General features: G+C 41.1%; 1 protein-coding gene across 1 annotated transcript in view; it reads right to left on the reverse strand.

Moving 5' to 3' along the window:
• SEMA3E (semaphorin 3E) overlaps window positions 1–21,385 on the reverse strand; it is a 229,390-nt gene that overhangs the window by 69,425 nt on the left and 138,580 nt on the right. The window contains exons 3-4 of the mRNA XM_077807878.1: window positions 20,723–20,782; window positions 12,170–12,289 (exon numbers count right to left, since the gene is read on the reverse strand). Of these exons, the coding sequence (XP_077664004.1) occupies window positions 12,170–12,289; window positions 20,723–20,782 (180 nt within the window). The remainder of the gene's footprint in view (window positions 1–12,169; window positions 12,290–20,722; window positions 20,783–21,385) is intronic.

Genomic DNA, 21,385 nt, shown 5'->3' on the forward strand with positions numbered 1-21,385 from the left:
TATCTAGTGAAGGGCTGACCACCACCCACTTCTGTTTGATCAGTGAAACCAGATGTTCCAGCTCCTTAATCCCCTGCATGTTAAGAGTGGAGATGAGGTAAGGGGAAAAAGGTATACAGAAGAAATAACTGAGCAGAGCTATGTTTGTTTACATTGCAAAATGATATGTCAGAAATGCTGTCTGAATAATAAAAATGAATATTGATACAATTTTATTTTTTTAAACGAATAGATCAAGTTGAAAGGACGATGACAACAATCTGAAATACTGATCAGGAAGGCAAAGACAATCCATTTAACATTAAAACTGACACATGTTTTAAACATGCTTTCACGACTCACATGTCAGATCAATTCAGTTCGTTCCAATGGGAAGAGGTGAACTCGTTTTGCCTAATTCTGAAACCATGCTAACAATGTTGGCTCAAAAGCACAGTACATGGTTGAATGTTACTGTGTTCATGCTCCACTTAGGAGAAAATGTGAACAAAGGAAAAAGAGAGAACAGAGAAAGAAATCCAGTGAAAACATTAGGTGAAATATGGAGCAAAAGTGGGCAAATACACATTCAGAGAGACTCCCAGCTGGCTTCACCAACCCCCTTCCTCTCCTGAGCCCACCCACATTTCTTGCTTATGTAATGCTCGTTCCTTTCCAACAGGCTCCAAAGATTCATAATTTGGAATGGTTCTTCCTCCCCTAGAACTCTGACATGCAGAGTCCCTCGAAGCTAATTGTAGAGGCAATGGCTTAGTAACCTATGCATCAGATTTGAAGTACCTACCGTAGACTCCCTAGAACCACAGTTCATACCCTGGAAGGAAGTACTTAGCCTTTCAGTCCTCTGAGGCTGATACATGCAGTTCTGTGTGGTTTACTGTGTTGGGGCTTTTTTACGGGAGGCATTTAAAAGTGAGGTTCTGTCTGCTCAGTGGAGACATAAAAGATTTTTCTTACAGAAAATGCCACAAAGGGTTTAACCCATTGTCCCTGACCATAATTTCCATTCTCCCTACATGCTTTGACACCCAGCTGTTTGTCTGGCTGATGCTGTCTGCTCCAGATGTTGGCTGCCTCTCACTGTGGCTATATGTATATAATGTAAAGGGTCTGAGAGTAAGATTATGGCCCAGATTGTTTTCCCTTCTGTGTTTCCCCTTACGCTGGTGATCATATGATGCCTTAGTAATTTACTACACCCCTATATGGCAATGGACAGATTTAAAATAAAAATGAATACATATATTCTGACCAAGGACAACAGGTAGGGAGGCCAATCTGGGCACATCTATGCTACTTATTCAATAAGCCAGTAGAGGTGTCGTGGAACAATGCAAAACCTCTTCCGCCCTCCCCACATTTGCTGGTCCTGTGAATAGACCACTTATGAGGAACAAAAATCATTGTTTCACTTTCCCTTAACCAAATTATTAGGTTATCCCCTAATCAAATTATGAGCTCATACAATGAACCTAAAATATTCTGCATATATATATGAAGTGGTTGTTCACGTGTGGGTGGTATGGTGTTTTTTGTCTTTTATCATTTTTCTGTGCGAGTTCATTTGGGAGTATAGTGATTGTCTACTTTCACCCACAGAGTTGTTATTGGGGCATTTAGTGCACAGGATGAGACATGACATATGTTGTGATAGGCATGTATAGGACCTATGGATTGTGAAAGGTGTACCGTGGAGGGTGTTGATCATCCTAGCCGTGAAGATATGTCTGCAGGTTTTGCATCTGTTGTTTCGGCAGGTTCTGGTGCCACTTTGAGTTGGTGGGGAGCTGATTTCGGATGACGAGCTTGGAGGCATCCGAAAGCAGAAGGCTTGAATGCAGAAAAGGGTGTGTGGGAAAGATTTATTCAGAATGTGGTCCCCATCAAGTATGAATTGTAATTGTTTAATGATACCCTGTATGGGTTCCAGTGTGGGGTGGTAGATGAAAACTAAGGGTGTGTGGTTGGAGGTTTTTTAGTTCTATATTGAAGCAGGTTCTTTCAGGGTACTTGGGTGCACTGTTCCATGACGCAATCTACTTCTCTGGTGGAATGCCCTTGTTTGATACAGGTGGTTTAAAGTCTGTTAAGGTATGTATCCTGGACTTTCTCCTCAGAGCATATTCTATGGTATCTGGGTGCCTGGCTGTAGATAACAGATTTCTTGGTTACTGGATCTGTGAAGGTAAGTGTGGTGATCCGTGGGTTTCTTGTAGGTAGTTGTCTGTAGAGTTCCATTGCTGAAGTTGATCATGGTGTCCAGGAAGTCGATACTGCTATGGGAGTGTTCTAGAGAGAATTTGATGGATGGGCAGTGGTTGTTGAAGTTGTGGTGGAAATCTATGAAGCAGTTTAGGTCATCTGTCCACAAAGATGAAAATATCATTGATGTATCTCAGGTATATCATTGGCTTTGTAGTGTATTTGTCCAGAAATTCTTCCTCAAGGTGGCCCATGAAGAGGTTGGAATATTGGAGAGACATCCTAGAACCCAGGGTTTGGACAAAATGTTTGTTGTTGAATATAAAATTGTTATAGGTGAGGATGAAATGGATGAGTTTGGCAATGTGTTTGGGTTGGATATCTGAGTGTTGTCCATTGTCTTGTAGATAATTGAGGCAGGCAACTATGACATAATTATATGGGATGCTGGTGTATAGGGAGATGACATCCAAGGAAATTTTCTTCTCCTTCCCTCACCTTTTGAACCTGGTATTGAGGGCTTCTCCCAGGCTAATTATTGGAGAGTGGTGTCTGGTAGGTATGCCTGTTCAACTTTTCACAGAACCTTAGGGGAGCAGGGGACTTCTCTGATTGCTCTTTCCTTGGAAGGAAATAATTGATTTTAGGCACAATGGATTCCTGTTCTTTTCTCTCCAGCAGCCAAGTACAAATCTTCTTTGACTTGTTAGTCCCTTTTGAAATTCAGAAGTGTTTAGCAAAGCCTGAAATAATTAGCTTTCTTATTATGTAACATATTTGTTGGAAGAGAGTGAGTCGGATCTTCTTTTGCAGACATCATCTCATCCATTGTATCTCTTGAAAGGGACAGCTAAATCAGTATTCTAGCTTTTCTTTTCCTAATCCAGTAATTTGTTTTTAAAAAAGCAGTTAATTTTAAGGCAATTTGTCTAAACATTTATATTTGGGAAACCAACATGCATCAGAGCCAAAGTAATAAAGATATTCTAAAAAGGAAATAAAGCTGTATGTTCCTATTAATGAATGTAATTCTATGTTTTTGGAAAGGTAATTGCTGGTACCAGTTTTGCTAAGCAGCCTGGAATTATAAAGCACTGGCAATTAAACCAATATTATAATTAGATCACTACATTCATCTGTTATGTATTTCATCTTTGAACTGGGAATATGGCTTATCCTTGAATTTATAATTAATTTGATTTAGAAATAAACGCAATTGGTTTGACTTTGATGGTATAACCCAAGCTAGAGACAGAGTCTAATAAATGTTGCCTATTACCTAACATGTTTCAGTGTGTTTAAAGATAATTATTTTATATTAAAACCAACATAGCAGTATCATGATATACTATTTTTATAAAATTCACAAAACTTTGATGAAAGAAACACTAGAACATATGTATAACATCACTGTAGATTTCCTCCTGAAGGATTCCAAAGCATCTTGCAATTATTATCTTTCCTGGGTTACAGAATTCTTTCCTGAGTGTCTGGCTGGTGAGCCTTGCCCACATTCTCAGGGTCTAGCTGATCGCCATATTTGGGGTCAGGAAGGAATTTTCCTCAAGGGCAGATTGGCAAAGGCCCTGGGTTTTTTTTGCCTTCCTCTGCAGCGTGGGGCATTGGTCACTTGCTGGAGGATTCTCTGCACCTTGAAGCTTTAAACCACTATTTGAGGACTTCAATAGCTCAGACATAGGTTAGGGGTTTGTTACAGGAGTTGGTGGGTGAGATTCTGTGGCCTGCGTTGTGCAGGAGGTCAGACTAGACGATCACACTGGTCCCTTCTGACCTTAAAGTCTATGATTCTATGATTACATATTTCAGAGTAGCAGCCGTGTTAGTCTGTATCCGCAATAAGAAAAGGAGGACTTGTGGCACCTTAGAGACTAACAAATTTATCTGAGCATAAGCTTTTGTGAGCTACAGCTCACTTCATCGGATGCTTTCAGTGGAGTGCATCCGATGAAGTGAGCTGTAGCTCACGAAAGCTTATGCTCAAATAAATTTGTTGGTCTCTAAGGTGCCACAAGTCCTCCTTTTCTTTTTACGATTACATAAGAAGTTATGACCAAGATTTTCCAAAGTGCATGAAGTTTTTAAACAAACCAAACAAAAAACACCCACAAACCTAGACAGAGGAAGATTTTCCCCGAATGTTTACAGTTCATTCTGAGATTTCTGCACGGGGTCAGTTTCAAACTTCAAAGTTGCCAGAATCTGTGACCTTAATAAAATACTGTTTTTTCTTGGGGGCTTTATCTTGGCTCCCCCCCACTCAAGTGATCCCACATTTGAATCACTAACCCTACCCTACACTCCCATGATGAAGCATAGAAAATTTCAAGACAAATGATGTAAGATTGCAGATTTTAGAGCACTGAAGAGTCATCCTTTATACAGAAAGCAGCTTTTAACCTTAACCATGGGGAGATGCCCTACACCGCCATCACCAGAATAGGTTGGCATCCTTTCCTCTGTGATAGATGGTGGAAATTGCAGGCTATGATGTAGATGGTTCGCAATATCTCACATGACTGAATAGTCCAATCTGAGAGTTGCATGATCTTTGGCAGTTATTGCAAATGTATGTACCTTGGTTGGGAGCTCCTTGCTTCCTACCAGCTCTTTTCTCTTCAAGCTGGAGGAGCCAGCTCCTGTCATGGACTTTTAATGGCTGATGGAGACAATGGTGCCACTTGTTACGATCACCTTCCAAGATTTCAAATCCATCAGGATCAATTCCAGTTCCTTCATATCTTGCTCGCATGTGTCTTTATAGCAAAGTTTGGGATGTCCTGTTGTTCTTGTTCCCTCTGAAAGCTCCCTGTATAGCATGTCCTTGGGTGTATGTCCATCTTCCAACGTACTCAGCTGGCCTAGCCAGCACAGTCATCTTTGCTTGAGCAGGGCTGTCACACTTAATAAATTTACCCTTTGAAGAACCTCTGCGTTGGTGACTTTATCTTGCCATTTGGCATGAACAGCGTAGGTGGAAACTGTTCAACCTTTTCTCCTGATGAGCATAAGTTGTCCATGTTTCCCCACCATACATGAGAGTGCTGAGCATGCAAGCTTGGTACACTAGCATACACAGCCATCACCAGAACAGCAGGCTCAGAAAAGTGAGAAGTGGCCCATTTATCTCAATGAGATGCTCTCAGCTAGATGAAAGTGAATATTCAGTGGAGATGCATATAGCCTGAACAATAGCTCTGAGATGTATAAATGGCTCCATTCATGTCAGTGGGTGTTCCTTTACCTTAATTCCCCAGGATCAAAGTTAGTTGGATGCCAATTATAATATCCATCCCACCCACAGGGGATAGTCTCTGCACCTCAGTGGGGGAAATTCATGGGGGGGATCTACAGAGAATAAATAATAATAATCACTGATCCTAACTGTCTATTATAAAAGAAATTCTGACTGTTTTAGTGAATGAAACTTCCATGGATCTTTGAAAAACGACTGGGCTGGCTAACATTCTCTGTAATTGCTGAGTGCAAAGGTTGCAGCTAAATGTTACATTCCAAGGCGTATCCAACTGCCTTGCTGTTATTGGATGCTTCAGTTGCACGTAATCATGGTGTTAAATTCTCTTATAGCGCAGAAATTCCTGTTGAGTGTTTGTGTACTTTTTGCCCTCAGAGAATATGCAAATATTCACAAATAAAAGGATAGTTCAAATCCCGTAGCTTAAGGTTTATGCAAAGTTAAGTTGAGAAGTTGAGTTTGGGGAGTGCAGTTGACTCAATGGCTGAGTCTATCGTGGTGATGCGATGGGTGATTTATGGGGTGTGTGTGTGTGTGTGTAAGACACAACAGTAGGAAATAAGCAGAAGGAATAGATGAATTTTTTAAGAAACACAGACCCTGATTTCATACAAATGTCCCTAATAAATAATAAGGAGATAATAAAAATACAGAGAACATAGTCTGGTCACTGGGCTTACTTGTGAGCCTGGGTCTGAGCCAGCTGAAAGGTAAAAGAAGTCACCATGCTCTCCTGCTATTTTCTTTGCCAGACCCTATGCAATGGGGAGAGCAGTTGCCAGTGGGCTGGTACTCTTTCTCCCACACAGATAAGCAGAGATGGGGGATTGGAGGAGGGAAGAAAGCTATTCCAGGTACCAGGCTGGTGCATTCCCAAAGAGGAAAGCAATACGCTGGGTTCAACTTGCGACTTTTAGAGCGATAATTTGGTCCCCACCCTGCTTCTTGGGCAGTGCAGTTACTCCTTACTCAGGCTAACAGTAAGATAACAACCTAGCCTCTTCAATAATGTATTATTTCTACCATACCATAGGTATGGCACTCAACACCTTTTGAGACTGAGGGCCAGATCCTCAGCTGGTGGACATTGGGGTAACTGCACGGAGCTACGCAGATTTACACTAGCTGGATCAGAATGTGGCCATGCATCCTTGGGACTTTATTTTGCCTCCCTTGAGTTCATTGGCAAAATTCCCATGGCTTCAACCGGTGTAACTTTAGGACCAAAATTTGGCATATTACAGCAAGGGACAATAAACAAGGGGAGAGAAGGAGGGATGGACGAATAAGGTGACAGCGGTGCAACAGTGAAGGATTATGAGCTGTGCTTATTGTCATGAACACCTCTTTTCTTATTTTCTTGTTTATTTTGTTTTCTGTTTTTATCAGCTGATTGTTTATTTTTTCCTAAACAGGTCTGCTGAGGAGATGGTCACTGATTTTTTGCATCTGTAGCAGGAAGTTTGCAAAGAGAAGGTTTGAAAGGTTTGCAAGAGAAGCAATGAGGCAATGAGAGGTATACAGAATGGTTTTAGAAACAACACCATTTTCCTCTTTCTAATGAAGTTCCCTTCTCAGTGTTAGAAGACAGTGACTCTCTGTGATTCACATGACCTTAACTTAGGGCCTTAACTTCTTAGGTGCTCAGAACCCTCACTGTCATTGTCTTCAGGGTAGGAATGGGTCCTTGAAAATAGTTCCTTGCTGTGCGGTTCTAGTAAGAACATTGATTACATCAAAGTAATGCTCCTTTCTCAACACAGGCCTGATTCCACAAAATCTCATGCAGGTGAGTAACTTCTGGGAGTAAACTTTGTAGAACTTGGCTCTAGGTCTGCTGTTTATGTTTATGTGAGCCAATTGCTTAATTTAAAGATTAAACAAAAATATCCATCAATTTTGCTACTGTTCCCATCATGGAGTCAATGTGTGAGGAATTCTCACAGCCTCAGTCATCATGAGCAAAACTGTCAGCTAAATTTTGACTGAAAAATCTTAATCATTGGTGCTGATGTAAGATGCAGAAAAAAAAAAACAGCTGAATGTTGCAGCTCCTAAATTGAGACTGTAAGGTAAGGAGTTAGAAAAAAAATAATCTTTTTCTGCCTGGTAAACTGAGAAAATGTGACATTGAGTAGTTGAGAGAGAATAAATATGGATGTTATTTTTGTAGCCACATTCCTAACTAAAACCAAACTTTCAAAACAAGAATAATATATGCAATGTGAACAATGTTTCTTTCATTAATGTAAATAGCCCCCCCCCACAATTGTGTTTCAAATAATTAGAAAAGCTAATTTCAATTTTGTAGTGTAACCAATGTGCCTACTAGAGAGATATCTCTTTAAGAGATCTACAGTAGAACCTAAGAGTTACAAACTGACGAGTCTACAACACATATCATTTGGAACCAGAAATACAAAATCAGAAAGCAACAGAAACAAAAAACCAAAAACAAACAAAAGCAAATACAATACAGTACTGTGTTAAATGTAAACTACTGAAAAAAAGGGGGAAAGCAGCAATTTTCTTCTGCATAGTAAAGTTTGAAAACTGTGGTAAGTCAATGTTAAGTTGTAAACTTTTGAAGGAACAACCACAACGGTTTGGTCAGAGTTACGAACAACCTTCATTCCTGAGGTGTTTGTAACTCTGAGGTTCTACTGTATGGAGAAGCAGAGGGGGAGGAAGGAAACAGGAGTGAGTTGTGTCTGACTCATTGTTGCTAGACGCACAGACCACACAATTAGCACTCCACACCCAGAAATTTCTCAAATTGGGTGTGGTAGTTTTGGACATGCTCAATAGGTTCCCTGTAGCTGAACTTCATGAGGGCAGCTAATGAGGGCAGTTGCTTTACAAACGGCCATGTGGTTGAGTGGGCTGCGAGAAGCTGAGCCACAGAAGCAGAAAGCAGGCTGTTTTCCCCTAACTCTGAAGCATTTTGCAGCAGGACTTTTAAAATCTATATACTTAACTGAGTGGTGGTTAGTTAATTAGTTAGCTGACTAGCTAACTGTGTGAACTCAACAGAAGAGGAGGAAGAGTCTGCATGGATTCCAGCTCAAGATTTCTACAAGCAAGTGGAGGGAAGATGGGGTTGCAATGCTTTTGACTCAGCAGATTGGTCACCAACATCTATATAAAGGCTGTAAATGAGACTTAGCCTTTGAAACTTGTGAGCTCCTTCTCACTAAGTTTCTGTGGAGACTGACCTGTTTAGATTTGTTTTCTTTCTTTCTTTGTTTATAACTCTGAAGATAATGTATGTGGATTATAAAGTAACTGTGTTATGTTAAAGACATTTGTTATTTATCATAAGATTTTATAAAACTGGAATTTAAGAATTACGTTAATTCCTTTTGTTCTTTTCGGACTTGATTGTGGGGAGGTTTACCCTGTGCAATCCTTGCTGAAAATCATACGCAGCATACGGGCTGCATGGGGCACCTGAAAATTTGGGGCATCACCGGGCTGCGGGGCCCGGGCTGTTCCGCTTGTGCTGTGCTCTGACTCTGCTGTCCCTACCCATAGGCAGGCTGGCCGTGGTTGTGTGAAGTTTGCACCTGGCGTCTTCCTCGCTGCACATGTGCAGAGTGAATCAGGACAACCAATCTGCAACATGGGTGGGAAATTTTTAAAGAAAGGTGGGAAGTGGTAGAAGCCCCCTGGCCCCTCACCCTCATCCACTGCTCACTCCCTTCAGCCCACCCACTGGCCGGAGGGCTTCTCTCCACCCCCTGAACAAGGTAGGAGCTGGCGTGGGGCTGTGGGTGCTGGGAGGGAGCCGTGCGCACTGGAGAGCGGAATCTCCGCTCAAAGCTGGGTGCATGGCAAGGGCCCCTGGCCAGAGCTTCCATCACCCCCACCCCATGTGTGCGGGCAGGCGGTGGAGGGAAGCCTCGAGCTGCGTCAGAAGTCGCGTCGGGCAGCTGGGCGGTGGAGGGAAGCCCCAAGTCCTGGCAGAAGCCACGCCGGGCGGGTGGCAGAGGGAAGGGCAGCGCCAGGCAGGGGGTAGTGTCTGGGCTCCCTCCACACACTGGTATCAGCAGCACTGGCTGGGAACTGCCTTCCCCTTCCCCTTCCCTCAATATCTCCCCTCAGGAGACCCCACCTTCCCTGCCCCCATCCCTTAATATTCCCCTTAGATAACTTGCGTAGGACAGCCCTGATTCTGGGTCTCCTTGTGCTTTTATACAGGAGCTGTTCTTCGGCACTAGGAGAAGGGTGATGTTGTAAACTCTAGCCCACCCAACAGTTACACTAGGAAACAGCAGTGCTTTTTCAGTTTCTTTGACTCCAACCACAGAAAACATTCAATAATTCTTTTTATTTTTTGCTTGGAATTACGGTTACAATCTTGAAATATAAACACTGATTGTTTATAGCAGAGCTTGAGTCATTTTGGCAAACAGTCTGAAGTGTTTGGACAGCATATGGAAATGAAAAGAAAAGCACTTGTAACTTCATTTCTAAGCTTTTTCTCCCCTATGGGGGACGCTGCAGGTAAACAAACTGTCCCGGCCCGCCAGCAGCTTTCCCTGACAGGCTGTGTGCCAAAGGTTGCCGATCCCTAGGTTAGCCTAAGCTTATATTGCTGGGTAGACATACCCCGAGAGTCTGGCTTTGTCTGGTTGCTTATTCCCAGCCCTCCCACTAACCAGGGCTCTAGGAGCAGGGCCTCCTTTCACAGCACTGCTGCTGATCTGTGGAGTGGTGGCTCCATGTGAGCTTTTTAATGTGGGCCCTTCCCTTTCAGCTCTTCTCAACAGGTTTGGAATGATTAGATCTGTGCAGAACTTTCATAAAGAGGGTTAAAATAAAACTCAACTGGTTTTGTTTCTCATCACATACTCAAAACTCCTCCCAGCTTTGCTGGAAAGTTTGAGATACGGTTCCTTCTCAGTGATTTATGGATTTACACAAAAAGAAACATGGTTCAAGTTTTCACATGAAAACCTAGAGGAACTTGGTGATTTTGACACAGCTTGCTGGCCAAGAGCCTAATTCTGCAATATGCTGAACACCCTGAGCATCCAGTTGAAGGCATCCAGGTCCTTAAAGAGCGGTTCAGGTTTAGGGGATTTCAAAAACTATGCTTGAGGTCAGTGGTTAATTTAGGTGGGCGGTGAATGCAGGATCAGTCCTCATGTGGGTAAATCAAGCCACCCAACTCAGTGGGGCCACATGTCGCTGCAGATAAGTTGCACACAGATACTTAGAACCAGATCCAAAACCCATTGAGGTCAACATGTTCTGAATTCAGCTGTAAAATACTACATAAAAGGGATAGTTAGCAGTCCTCGTCCATTCCTTAGGCTGATTTTAACTCTGAGCTAAAAAACTTGAAATTGCAGGGTTCTAGATTCCTGCAGACTGCAGAAAATCCTTGTTCTTGCATGAGAATTATGTTGACGTTATAGACTTAGGATCAACCTCTGCATCGACTGACACCCTCTGCAATCCCATTAGCCCTGACTATATCCTCACTCATACCAGTGTAAACCATGGGTAGCTCCAATGAACTCCTTGAAGATATGCTGGTGTAAGAGAGATCAGAATCAGTGCTACTGCCTTTAAGGTGGTAGCAAAGGCTGGAAGTCAGCAGAGAGTACAGCCACAGCATTCTGTGGAAAGATGAAATCTTACAAAAGGCATGAAGATGTTTAAGTGCACCAGCTGTGTTTGATCAAAACTAAAACACTGAAAAAGAAACAAAAAAACATATCAATCCTGGGATGAGAGCTTGCATCTCCTGGCACATCAAAAAGCATATATTATTCAGTTTATAAATGCCCAGGGGGGAAAGACTTAGGATGCAAACACTGATACACCTTTATCTCAAAAAGTGCTATATAATTCAGCTAAAACAAATTCCAAGATGACAGTAACGTGTGAGCTTATATGTAATTTTCCAAAATATGTTTTCAGTTAGATTAGCTATTTACACAACTACATAAGGCTGGAAATCACTCACCAATTCATCACTCATTCATGACATCAGGATGACACTTTGTCAGTGAGGCATTTGGCTGCAATTACTTAATTAAATGGTCATTTTGTAACTGCTTAATAACGGTGATGTCTGGTGACCAAATCTTGCTCACTTTACTCACATGAGCAGTCCCACAGAAATCAATGTGTGCTCCCCTCTGTGGCCTGCTAGGTCTCATAGTTCTCCAACCAACTTTTATGTAAGGGTCTTATAGAATTTAACAGGGTTCTATAGAAATCAATATGATTCTATAATAATTGCTCTCAAGCCCTATCAAAAACAACAGAGAACTTTCTACAGGTTTTTGAACTACCCTATAGAAAGATCATTCTCTAATTCAAGAGGATGGTTTAAAAAAGAAACCTATAGCAAGGTTATTACTCTTACTAAATTCTATAGGACTTCTTAAAATTCTGTAGGACTTCTTCCTTTAGGGGTGGCTAACTATGGAGACATTATTAGGGACCAGTCCTTGCACTTAAAAGAGTGCAAGGACTGCAATTGTGAGTGGTCTTTGCATGTGGAGTGGTATATAGGAAACGTCACTTCTCTTGCACAGACTGCAGTGTGACCTGGGATCCCTCCATTTCAACAACCTCAGTGTTCCACTGTGCTTTAATTTGTGTGCTTATATATAACCATAGGAGGGGTTTGCTACAGCTCAGAATAGTGTCCTGGCTCTAGAATATACTTCTTACCTCTGAGGGATGTCCGACTCTGATAAAAGTGCAGAGGGGATCAAAAGCCCCTGTACCACAGGCCAGGAGGTGTGTTCTGTTGTACCGGTGAAGGACGCGGATGTAGTTTGCACATTCGTCCTATTTTTAAAAGAAGAGGAGAAACTTAGTATTCAGGATAATTTAAAAACAACCCCACTTCCTCTGAGCCTTGGGAATCTCTCTACTTCCCTTGTCTAAGTACTTATGTGGATGGTCTAGGTATACTTAATCCTTCCTATGCGCAGGGAGGATGGATTACAAGAGCTCTTCAAGTTCCTTCCAGCCCTGCATTTGTATGGTTCTATAGCTCTTATCACTGCAATACTTGAGCACAAATCACAAGCATTAATGAATACCTGTGAGATAGGGTATCCCCTTCTTACAGACAGAGAAACAAGGAGATTAAGTGATTTGCCCAATGTTACACGATGAATCTGCAACCCCCATGGAATAGAATCCAGCTCTGCTCATTCCCAGGGTCCTAACGACGAACCCATCCTTCCTTCCTCTAATATATATGGTCCAAAATGTATACTTATTTACATCTGTGTAATTCCAGTCATTGTATTGACTTTTATGGAGTTACTCTGTATTTATATTGGTGTAGCAGAGACCAGAATCTGGCTCAGGATATATGGTAGATGGGCCAGAGGGAAATGTCAGATCCAGCAAATTAGAAAAATAAACTTCGCTATATGTACTTCTAAGTAAACCTATTAAACCATATTTGTTATGTTCTTGTGAAAGGGTGTTTAGAGATATCACACACACAAACACATTATATAGTCTGTCTTCAGAGAAGGTTATCTTTAACATGCCCACTAGATCTATTAACAGATCTGTAGATGTTTTACTCATTTTACTCTACTGTATTAAGGAGCTGGAGTCACTGTTACAGAATATATTTCTTACCTCTGACTAATGTCTGACTCATAAAAATGCAGAGGGGAACTAAACACCCTCTATCACAGGCCAGCCAAGTCCACAGTTGCCAACTTTCACACAGTAAATAAGCACCCGACTTTCACAGTAAGCCAAAAATCAAGCTATTCCCTTTTCAAAGCAAGGCTAAAACAAGCCAATCCCTAAGAACCCCAACACTCTATGTGACTAGATCCCCCCTGGCGTGCAGTCTGGGACTGTGGTGGGCCCGCTGTGCACCCCTGACTCTCTCCCCCCTATGCCCCTTGTTGCCCCTCTTACCCCTGCTTGCCAGGAGCCAATCAAAAAAAGAAGCAACAGGCTAAGAGCCAAACAAGCAATAAGCCAAAAACTAGCCAACAAGCAACTCACAAGCCAATTAAGCCAAAAACAAGCCCAATTTCTGCATTTGGCATGTCTGCAGCGGACACAGGATTTAAAGCAATAGAGTTTTATTTTGGTTTAAGCCAAATCAGTAAAGCCTAGCCCAAGTTTAAGGTTGTGCACATGTTGTCAAGAACAAGGTTTCCCAATTCTGTTGTCCTATTTAGTTTCTTACAAGCTTTCTTCAATAGTGTTTATGACTACAATACTTAAAGTTTTACTGCTACAAGATGAACTTATAACCTCTTAAGAGCTTGTAAAAGGGGCCTGTAGTGTCACAGAGTAAGAGGTGGTGAAGAAAAGTGTGGAATACCTAAATACTGAGATGGCTATTAAAACTTTTTACACATCTTATCATGTATAATATGCTTTGTTCAGAGCAAAGTGGGAAAGGCGGCAGCAAAGACAAAAAACAGAGGCAGTGAAAGGTAAGGGGCCTAAGAATGTGTCACATCCACCCTGACTGAATTGGCCTTGTCAACACTGGTTCTCCACTTGTAAGGTAGGTAACTCCTTTCTCTTCATGTGTCGGTATATTTATGCCTGCATCTGTAATTTTCACTTCATGCATCTGAAGAAGTGGGTTTTTTTACCCACGAAAGCTTATGCCCAAATAAATCTGTTAGTCTTTAAGGTGCCACCGGACTCCTCATTGTTTTTGTAAATTTCTAGCCCTCATGGTTGCAAAGAAGAGCTGGAAAACAGAAACACTAAAGACTCAGACACCACAGTCAAAGAAAAAGACCCATAATTTACTTAAAAAAAAATCTTATGGAGTTTGAAGTCAATCCCATAATTTTGGAGGGGCGTGACTCCTGGTTTTTGACTGTTTGGGGTTGGCAATACTGATGATTGAGCATTTCATAATCAATCATGGATTCCCGTGAGAAAAAACACTGCAGTGTTCCACGGTAATGGCCTCAGGGATTGTAATAATATTATTGTAAACTTCAAGGGGTTTGAACTATTATAGCAGAAGAACATTGTATATTTCTATAAGAGAATGAGTATTTAACTTCCCTAGAAACTTGTAAGACTGCGGCTGGGGACAAAATATCATAAACTGTAAAAGCACTGTGAGCAAAGGGAAATGAGGCTTTGATTGTAATACCATCCTCTCCTGAGAGGGAATAATAGATAAACCTCAAGTGCTTCAACAATCAGACTCAGTTAGATAAATTCCACAAGTCTGGGTAATATTGAAATAATATTGAATATTATTAATAATAAATATTGGGTAATATTGAAAAATATTGAATAATCTTGATTCTGTCCAGTCAGAAGACACTTAACATTAAATCTGTCCAAATCTGAAGACACTTAACACTAAAAAGGTTGCAGAGCAGTTTTTAAACTAAGATATGGGGGAAAGCCGATTGCTGCAGAGGCGCACGTGGATCGGACAAAGACTTCTCTTAGAGGAGAGTCAACTGATAGAGATTCTCTAGGTTTTAGTCAGGACGAGAGGATGAAAGAAGATAAGGTATGGGCCAGATCAGATGAGAAACATTCAGATAAAGAATCTGACACATCAGAAAAGGGCAGACAAATAAACAGTGACAAGTTTTTAAAGTGCTTGTACACAAATACTAGATGTCTAAATAATAAGATGGGTGAACTAGAGTGCCTCGTGTTAAAGGAGGATATTGATATAATAGGCATCATAGAAACCTGGTGGAGTGAGGACAATCAATGGGACACAATCATTCCGGGGTACAAAATATATCGGAAGGACAGAACAGGTTGTGGGGGGGGGGGGGGAAGAGAGGGGAAGTGGCACTATATGTGAAAGAAAATGTAGAATCAAATGAAATAAAAATCTTAAATGAATCCACATGTTCCATAGAATCTGTATGGATAGTAATTCCATGCTCTAATAAGAATATAAGAGTCGGGATCTATTATCTCAGTGGTAGCTTATGACAGAACAAGGAGTAGTGGTCTCAAGTTACAGTGGGGGAGGTTTAGGTTGGATATTAGGAAAAACTTTTTCACTAGGAAGGTGGTGAAACACTGGAATGCGTTACCTAGGGAGGTGGTGGAATCTCCTTCCTTAGATATTTTTAAGGTCAGGCTTGACAAAGCCCTGGCTGGGATGACTTAGTTGGGGATTGGTCCTGATATGAGCAGGGGGTTGGACTAGATGACCTCCTGAGGTCCCTTCCAACCCTGATATTCTATGATTCTATGATTCTATCCACCACCTGACCAGGACAGTGATAGTGACGATGAAATGCTAAGGGAGATTAGAGAGGTTATCAAAATAAAATACTCAATAATAGTGGGGGATTTCAATTATCCCCATATTGGCTGGGTACATGTCACCTCAGGACAAAATGCAGAGACAAAATTTCTCGATACTTTAAATGACTGCTTCTTGGAGCAGCTGGAACAGGAACCCACAAGGGGAGAGGCAACTCTCGATCTAGTCCTGAGTTGAGTGCAGGATCTGGTCCAAGAGGTAACTATAACAGGACTGCTTGGAAATAGTGACCATAATATAATAACATTTAACATTCCTGTGGTGGGAAGAACACCTCAACAGCCCAACACTATGGCATTTAATTTCAGAAAGGGGAACTATGCAAAAATGAGGAGATTAGTTAAACATAAATTAAAAGGTACAGTGACTAGAGTGAAATCCTTGCAAGCTGCATGGACACTTTTCAAAGACACCATAACAGAGGCTCAACTTAAATGTATGCCCTAAATTAAAAAAACATAGTAAAAGAACTAAAAAAGAGCCACTGTGGCTTAACAACCATGTAAAAGAAGCAGTGAGAGATAAAAAAGCATCTTTTAAAAAGTGGAAGTCAAATCCTAGTGAGGTAAATAGAAAGGAGTATAAACACTGCCAAATTAAATGTAAAAATGTAATAAGAAAAGCCAAAAAGGAGTTTGAAGAACAGCTAGCCAAAAACTCGAAAAGGTAATAACAAAATATTTTTAAGTACATCAGAAGCAGGAAGCCTGCTGAACAACAGGTGGGACCCCTGGACGATCGAGATACAAAAGTACCACTTAAAAACAATAAAGTCATCTCAGAGAAACTAAATGAATTCTTTGCTTTAGTCTTCATGGCTGAGGATGTTAAGGAGATTCCCAAATCTGAGCCGTCTTCTGTAGGTGATAAATCTGAGGAATTGTCACAGATTCAAATATCACTAGAGGAGGTTTTGGAATTAATTGAGAAACTTAACACTAACAAGTCACCGGACCAGATGGCATTCACCCAAGAGCAAAGAAACAAAAGTAAAGAATAGAATTGTCAGACACATAGAAGAGCATAAATTGTTGCATAAAAGTCAACATGGTTTCTATAAAGGGAGATCGTGTCTTACTAATCTTTTAGAGAAAAAAGAAAAGGAGTACTTGTGGCACCTTAGAGACTAACCAATTTATTTGAGCATAAGCTTTCGTGAGCTTATGTTAGTCTCTAAGGTGTCACAAGTACTCCTTTTCTTTTTGCGAATACAGACTAACACGGCTGTTACTCTGTAATCTAATACAGTTTTTTGAGGGGGTCAACAAGCATGTGGACAAGGGGGATCCAGTGGACATAGTGTACTTAGATTTCCAGAAAGCCTTTGACAAGGTCCCTCACCAAAGGCTCTTACATAAATTAAGTTGTCATGGGATAAGAGGGAAGATCCTTTCATGGATTGAGAAATGGTTAAAAGACAGGGAACAAAGGGTAGGAATAAATGGTAATTTTTCAGAATGGAGAGGGGTAACTAGTGGTGTTTCCCAAGGGTCAGTCCTAGGACCAATCATATTCAACTTATTCATAAATGATCTGGAGAAAGGGGTAAACAGTGAGGTGGCAAAGTTTGCAGACAATTCTAAACTGCTCAAGATAGTTAAGACCAAAGCAGACTGTGAAGAACTTCAAAAAGACCTCACAAAACTAAGTGATTGAGCAACAAAATTGCAAATGAAATTTAATGTGGATCAATGTAAAGTAATGCACATTGGAAAAAATAACCCCAATTATACATACAATATGATGGGGGCTAATTTAGCCACAGCTAATCAGGAGAAAGATCTTGGAGTCATCGTGGATAGTTCTCTGAAGACTTCCACGCAGTATGCAGCGGCAGTCAAAAAAGCAAACGGGATGTTAGGAATCATTAAAAAAGGGATAGAGAATAAGACGGAGAATATCTTATTGCCCTTATATAAATCCATGGTACGCCCACATCTTGAATACTGCGTACAGATGTGGTCCCCTCATCTCAAAAAAGATCTACTGGCATTAGAAAAGGTTCAGAAAAGGGCAACTAAAATTATTAGGGGATTGGAATGGGTCCCATATGAGGAGAGATTAAAGAGGGTAGGACTTTTCAGCTTGGAAAAGAGGAGACTAAGGGGGGATATGATCGAGGTATATAAAATCATGAGTGGTGTGGAGAAAGTGAATAAGGAAAAGTTATTTACTTGTTCCCATAATATAAGAACTAGGGGACACCAAATGAAATTAATGGGTAACAGGTTTAAAACAAATAAAAGGAAGTTCTTCTTCACTCAGCGCACAGTCAAACTGTGGAAATCCTTGCCTGAGGAGGTTGTGAAGGCTAGGACTATAACCGGGTTTAAAAGAGAACTGGATAAATTCATGGAGGTTAAGTCCATTAATGGTTATTAGCCAGGATGGGTAAGGAATGGTGTCCTTAGCCTCTGTTTGTCAGAGGGTGGAGATGGATGGCAGGAGAGAGATCACTAGATCATTACCTGTTAAGTTCACTCCCTGTGGGGCACCTGGTATTGGCCACTGTCGGCAGATAGGATCCTGGGCTGAATGGACCTTTGGTCTGACCCAGTATGGCCATTCTTATGTTCTTATGACAATATGCCTTATCCTATGATTTCACGGTACATCCTGCTTCTTATTGGGAAGAAATCACCACAAGAAAGGTCCTTCTCATGTTTTTCCCCTTCCCCTTCTGCTTCCAGATTGATTTCAAAAGCACAAAAACATGAAAATAAGAATGGCCACACTGGATCAGACTAAAGGTCCATCCAGGCCAGTATCCCATCCTCCGACAGTGGCCAATGCCAGGTGCTCCAGAAAGAATTAACAGAACAGGTAATCATCAAGTGATCCATCCCCTGTCGCCCATTCCCAGCTTCCAGCAAACAGAGGCTAGGGACACCATCCCTGGCCATTCTAGCTAATAGCCATTGATGGACCTATCCTCCATGAACTTATCTAGTTCTTTTTTGAACCATGTTATAGTCTTGGCCTTCACAACATCCTCTGGCAAGGATTTCCACAAGTTGACTGTGCGTTGTGTGAAAAAATACTTCCTTCTGTTTGTTTTAAACCTGCTGCCTATTAATTTCATTTGGTGACCCCTAGTTTTTGTGTTATGAGAAGGAGTAAATAACACTTCCTTATTTATTTTCTCCACACCAGTCATGACTTTATAGACCTCTATCATATCGCCCCTTAGTCGTCTTTTTTTCCAAGTTGAAAAGTCCCAGACATTAATCTCTCCTAATCTATCTATCTATCTATCTATCTATCTATCTATCTATCTATATCCTCATAATCAAATGAACATAGGATATAGAACTGGATGAGATATCCTGGGTCATCAAGTCCAGTCTCCTGCTATTGCAGGTACCCTCAGTGAAAAGAGGGCTGAAAAAAGTTTACTGAACATTTAAGCCACTTCAGCAAGGTTCACTTCAGCTTCAGGTGTGTAAGGAGTGAGGTAGCTTGGTTGTTAATTTCTCAAAACTGGTGCTCCCATGCCCCCCAGGTGGATGAGTAGTATGTTTTTCATGCTAGTGTTGACCATTGATGTTTACAGCTTCCTAGGTGTCACCGACAATATTTGTTGTGGCTGTGTTTGCGCTTGACTGTTTGCTGTATTTTCACACTTCAAAAGTATCTCTGGCCTTTTGAAATCCTCTCGTCCAGTGTTAGCTACCTCAGTGGCGAGTGCATTCATTAGGTTCTGACAATGAACTTGATGCTGTACAAAAATATACATCATTTATGCCCCTAAGAATTTTCAGTCTCTGATGCCAAATGGGAGCTCTGCATAGGTGTGAGCCCCGGCATCCTTGCACTGCTCCCTAGTAAAGTCCCACAGGCTTTGTGTGGGGATAGCAGACCACAGGGGTGGATGTAACTTACGGTGTATTTTATATATTACTATTAATTTAACTTGCTTCTTGTGGGTATGCTGTAATAAGTAGTCTTTAGGAAAGATTAGAATCAAGAGAGGCTGCAGCGTGGTGAATCAAGATACAATGATATTCCATGCACATAGCAATATGGACAAAGGCAGGGAGATAGGCATGGAAGAAGAAAAATCAATCGGGTGTCTAGACTGGCATTACTGGCAATCAACAGTGGATGAAGAGGGAAGATGTGATAGGAGACAAGGCCATTATTCAAGCCAGTGCAGAACTTGAAGGGAAGGCTAGAGGTGATATGTTCAGAATGACAGAGGAGATGAGGGAGATAATTTTAGCAGTCACATTGTGGAGGGGGTGGCGATGGCTAAGTTAATATCAGAGAGGCCTAAAGTTAAGAGGTTGTAGTATTTAAAATAGATCTTAATAAGGAATCAGATGAGAGTTTCAGCATGTGGGTCAGAAAGTAAGGAATGGATTGCTGTGGTGGGAAAATAGCGAGATTTGGTTTAAATGGATTTGTGGGGATAAGAAAGTTCTGATTTCCTCAATCTTCCTTATTAAATGAGATCTTTCATGAGAAAAAGAAGAAACAGAACTATTAATGTCCGTTAGAAAATGGCTTTCACCCTGATGCCAATCTTATTACATCTCATGAACTAAGCAGTGCCAGGCCTGTCCATTACCAGGTGTGAAACCTCCAAAGAAAACCCATGTGTGCTGGTAGCAGCCAGTGTGTTCACTGCTCAGTTACTGCTTAGTCTTGAAAGCAATTAAACCAGTGACTTAATGTGCTAACAATAGTCATGCTAGGTTTCAGAGTAGCAGCCGTGTTAGTCTGTATCCGCAAAAAGAAAAGGAGTACTTGTGGCACCTTAGAGACTAACAAATTTATTTGAGCATAAGCTTTCATGAGCTACAGCTCACTTCAATGGATCTGAACTGTAAATCTACACAGCAACATTAAGAATTGGATCAGGATTTTGAACACTCGAAAATTAAAGGATGCTTTGATCCAAGTTACTGGTTCAACCCCATCTGTAACTAAAAGGTAATTAATTTGCAATTAATTATACTTACAGCATCTCTTCCTTTAATTGTGCATTCTTCTGCCTGCTGGGGTGTACTGGGCCAATGTATCTGAAATAACACAAGATCATTCAAGTGGGGATATAAAAGTGTATAATTCACAACCAATCCAGCTTTTCCTCTTTGGATTGGGTTGAAGAGTCATCACTTTCAATGTACAGTTTTTGTTGCTACACTCTATACAGTAATATTTTATAATGTTTTGTAATAGTCCGATTTTCAGAAGTTATTAAGCTAAATATTCCAATGTTTGCCAAAAGATTTCTGACTATACAAGTTAACTATACAGGTGTATAAGGAGGCATTTAATTTCTCCTGCATTACAGCTGGCGGTCTTCTCCATCAGATAGTGGAGGAAACTCAATATACGTTCTCTGATTTGAAGGGAAATCCATGCACCAAAGCATTTTGTACTAATTCAGTACAACTGTGCCCACTTAATATCCAAAGACTTTAAACACTTTTCCATTGAACACCAATTTGAAAATCACTTGTTTCCTGCTCTAAACATCACTTAGGATAGAATTCAGCTCCCACTGAGGTAAATGAGAATTTAGCTATTAACCTCACTGAAGGCAGGATCAGCCGCTTAGTGTCAATTATTGCAAGGAAGGCCAAATGTCACAAGTGGCTTTTCAGTTAACCTATGCTATA

The sequence above is a fragment of the Eretmochelys imbricata genome, chromosome 1 (genome assembly GCF_965152235.1).
Source record: "Eretmochelys imbricata isolate rEreImb1 chromosome 1, rEreImb1.hap1, whole genome shotgun sequence".
Taxonomy (NCBI): domain Eukaryota; kingdom Metazoa; phylum Chordata; order Testudines; family Cheloniidae; genus Eretmochelys; species Eretmochelys imbricata.